General features: G+C 35.9%; 1 protein-coding gene across 1 annotated transcript in view; it reads right to left on the bottom strand.

Annotated features, from left to right (window-relative positions):
• Positions 1–4,022, bottom strand: part of LOC107568095 (rasGAP-activating-like protein 1) — a 40,878-nt gene that overhangs the window by 20,239 nt on the left and 16,617 nt on the right. The window contains exon 6 of the mRNA XM_016253934.1: positions 2,473–2,554. Within this exon, the coding sequence (XP_016109420.1) occupies positions 2,473–2,554 (82 nt within the window). The remainder of the gene's footprint in view (positions 1–2,472; positions 2,555–4,022) is intronic.

Here is a 4,022-nt window from a genome sequence, read left to right on the forward strand (position 1 = left end):
TTTTTTACATTTTAATCTGGACTACAACATGCCCTAGATGAGTGTTTTGATTATTTATTGTTCGGTCACACTTTACATTAGGGCTTCATTAGTTAACATTAGTTAATTCATTAGTTAACATAAACTGCCAATGAAAAATTCATTACTCAACATTCATTAATCGTAGGTATTCCAATATTTAATAACACGTTGTTAAAATCGAAAGTTGCAGCTGTGTTATTTAATGAGCTAACATGAACTAAGACTTGTATTTTTTAAACAAAGATGAATAACTTCTGTAGCAACTGTAGCTATTGCTGATTGTGAATGTTAATGCATTAACTAAGCTTAACTAATGAGGTCTTATTGTAAAGTGATACCTATCGGTCTTTATAGTTCTTTTGCACTTTAATCTGTGTAAAACTTTTAACTTTATACATTTTTCTGTATTGCTTTATTGCATTCAAATGTTCAGTTATTTTTGTTATATGAAAACAGTTATTAAACCTGCTATACTGTATTATGACAGCACTTTTTTTAAACAAAATTTCAATATCGTGATAATACCGTATACCGTGATAAAAGCATTAGCAATTAATCGCAACATGAAAATTTGATACCGGCATATCCCTATGCTTAACTAATAATTATTTTGCTAATCAAGTAATCTGATTATTTTGACAAGTGAGTAATCTGATATTTTTTAGTAATACAAATAGAACTAAGTGGAAAAACAGGCTTTAATATGACTATATTTATATATAAAGTAACGATGAGGCAATAATAATTGGCCTCAAATAAAGTATCAAAAACAAGTACATGGTTTTATTGAACAACGTTGTTGAATACATAATGTAATATGTATATATTATAACAAATACCTGCAGTGGGCGCCAATGGCCTGGTGATGTTTCATGTATTTCAACGACATTTAAATCCATTTAATTTTAATATTTGGCCACATGCAAAATCGGAAACTTTAATTTTGAAATCGCGATGTACAATACATTTAGAAATATGCTGATGTATTCTCCTGTGTTGGCATAGGTTTAAATGATTTACGTTACAAATCAAGTGAGTTTTCCCAGATGAATGTTAAGCAACACTCACTGCATATGCAGAGGAAGAGTTTAGCCCCTTTCACACATACAGTCTTTACTGGTAAATTACCATTAAGAGATCATGTGTGAACAGTGTGAACTTTTAAAAAATCCCGTTAAATTTGTTCTGGCAATCATATCGTTCTTATAGAGATGACATGATTACTCTGAGCTGTTTACAAAGCTCCACTGCTTTTTTAATAGCTTTTCTATGTAAATATGAGGCTAGATGGAAATCTTTGACCATTGCGCCTCGCAGCTTTTTCAACGTGTCGCGCTCCAGACCCAGGCTTCTTTTCCATTCATCAGCTCTGCAATTGGATAGTATTATGCACGTCTCGTGTTTATAGGAGCAAAAACTTCTGATTGGCTAGTAATGTTAGTTTGGTTGAGAGTGAAAGCTGTGTTCCTCTCATACATTGGTAGGCGAACTCATGAACGTGAACGTGATATCAACAAGTGTTTTTAAATGTAGGACGACTATCTTTTTTTCTCCCGCAGCCAAACACCACACGCCGGACATCCGGCACGGTGCCGGAGAACTTTAAGCTTTGACTATTGCTATTGTAATATTTCACTGTAAAACAAATTGAGTATTCAAGAAAAATATAATAATAATAACTTTACAGTACAAATGTAAAATTACAATATTAATATGATTTTTATTATTATGATTTTTGTCATATTGATATATAATCACACACTTGTTGGGCCAAATTGTGCAGCCCAATAAACAAGCACAACAAAAGATATTAAGTAATAAATATTAGTATTGTAATTTTACAGTTGTACTGTAAAATTAAATTATTATTATTATTATTACATTTTTCTTAAATGCTAATTTTTTATTTTTCAGTGAAATATTACAATATTTATTATATTTTATTTTGTAATAATAATCATAATAAAATAATGATCATGATTATGTTTATTGTTATGATTATTGTGATGACGATTATTATTATTATTATTATTTTATAGTCATATTGATATATAATGACAAAAGCAGCCCTACAAGCACAGCAAACAAGGAGCATTGAGCACATTTTTATCCGAAAAATCACAAGATTTTGGATTTTTTTCCCCTCCAAATTATGGGTCTCCAATATAAGGAGAAGGAGGGAACTAAAAACTGCACACAAACGGTTCTGGCATGTATTGTGAATGTTTTGAACATGTAAAAAACATGAGCTTCAGTGGAGGAAAAGCTTTTCGTTGAATAGTGACATAGATTTGGGTCTGTTCCTCATATAAAGAGATCACATGACGTCAAAAGGCTTTGAATGTAATGCACAAGTTGTATGAACCACATCATGGTGCTTTAATTATGTTTTTGTCTGTTTTGTAGCTTGAGAAACCCTGGTAACTGTATGGTGAAGACAGATGATCTCACCGATGTCTCAGCGCTGAGGTTGTTGTAGATGATTCTGGTGAACGGATCAGAGGTACCGGAAATATCACGCGGAGCCAAATCACTGTAACGACAAAAACACACAGCGCTCAACGATTCAGACAGACAGACAGAGTTGGGTAGATTACTTACAAATTGTAATCCGTAACTGATTCCAAATTACATGACAAAAATTGTAGTTAGTAACGTAATCTATTGCATTACACATTTTATGTAATATAATCAGGCTACTTTTGGATTACTTTTGACCTAACTCGTTTATCACATTGATTTAAATATGATAATTTTGTACCATATTGATATAAAATTACAGAGAGAAAGAAAAAATATTCCATTCGTTGTTATTAACAACATGAAGTGCATTAAACATTAGAAGTCGACCGATGTATCGGATTTGCCGATTAGTTGATTGCTGGAACTATTGGCTATCTGCAAAAATCCATGCCGATAGTTTTTCCAGGTTGCGTCCGTTGCTGGAGCAGCTGAGAAGCTCCGCTGTCATTATACAGTCCGAGCGCGAGAGCGGCCTCTAGAGGTGGAAATCACTGACAGCATGTGCTGTTTGTTTTGACACGTGACACTGCGCGCTGCACAGAGCGGACACTTCAGATGTGCGGATTTAAAACAGACAAGGAAACGGTTTGTACACATTATACTGTAGTGCATGTTATCATATCATTGCTAAGTAATTAATTTGTTGACTGTATGCTGCATTAGTGGAGAAAGAACAGCAGTACGTTTTCTCTCAAGGCTGAGAGGACGCGAACATTAGCAGCACCTCAAGCCGTTAAAACAATGTCAAAACACAAAACACACGCAAGTCTGATGCAAATGCTTAATGTCATGATTGTTAAACATCTATTTGCGTTAGTTTATATCCAGCTGGACACTTTAATGCATTTGTTATCCAGCAAAGTTGCAGATTTAAAGCTGTGACGTGAGAAAGATACTGATATGTTGATTCAGCCACAGAAATCCTGCCGCACCACAGAGCGCCATTCACACAGTTTTACATTAAATTACATATTTGTCCCAAATCGTTGTTAATGTACATAATGACTTCACCCTAGGCTGTAAAATTGTGTATTGTGTCAAGCACGCTCTTCGTGGGCTCTCGTGCTGGTGGACGGCGCTTCAGCGGCGGTGGTTTTCCCGAGTCAAGTGGGTTGCACACAACAGGCTGCACTACCCCTGTGTGTGTTGCAGACGGCCATCTCCCCTGTGCGCTTCAGCACACTAAAAGAGCAAATTCCATCTAAAAGAGCTTCACGGGTGGAACATTTTTAAAGACGCGTCTATTTAAAGATGTCGTAGCATCCGTGTGTTTCTGGGTGCGGTCGTTACCTGGCGCTGGGTGATGGTCACGATTGCTGCTTCTCGTGTCTGGACATGAAGCACACTGAGGTGGCTTTCGTGGATGACTCATGCTCCCATTGCGGGGGTATGACCATCTCGGTGTTGCGGACCAGACCTTTCTTCCCGGAGGTGCATGATGAGATCGGTCGGTTGCGATGCAATTGTGTCCAAATGCC

The sequence above is a fragment of the Sinocyclocheilus grahami genome, unplaced genomic scaffold, assembly GCF_001515645.1.
Source record: "Sinocyclocheilus grahami isolate Dianchi unplaced genomic scaffold, SAMN03320097.WGS_v1.1 scaffold1213.1, whole genome shotgun sequence".
NCBI classification, from domain to species: Eukaryota; Metazoa; Chordata; class Actinopteri; order Cypriniformes; family Cyprinidae; genus Sinocyclocheilus; species Sinocyclocheilus grahami.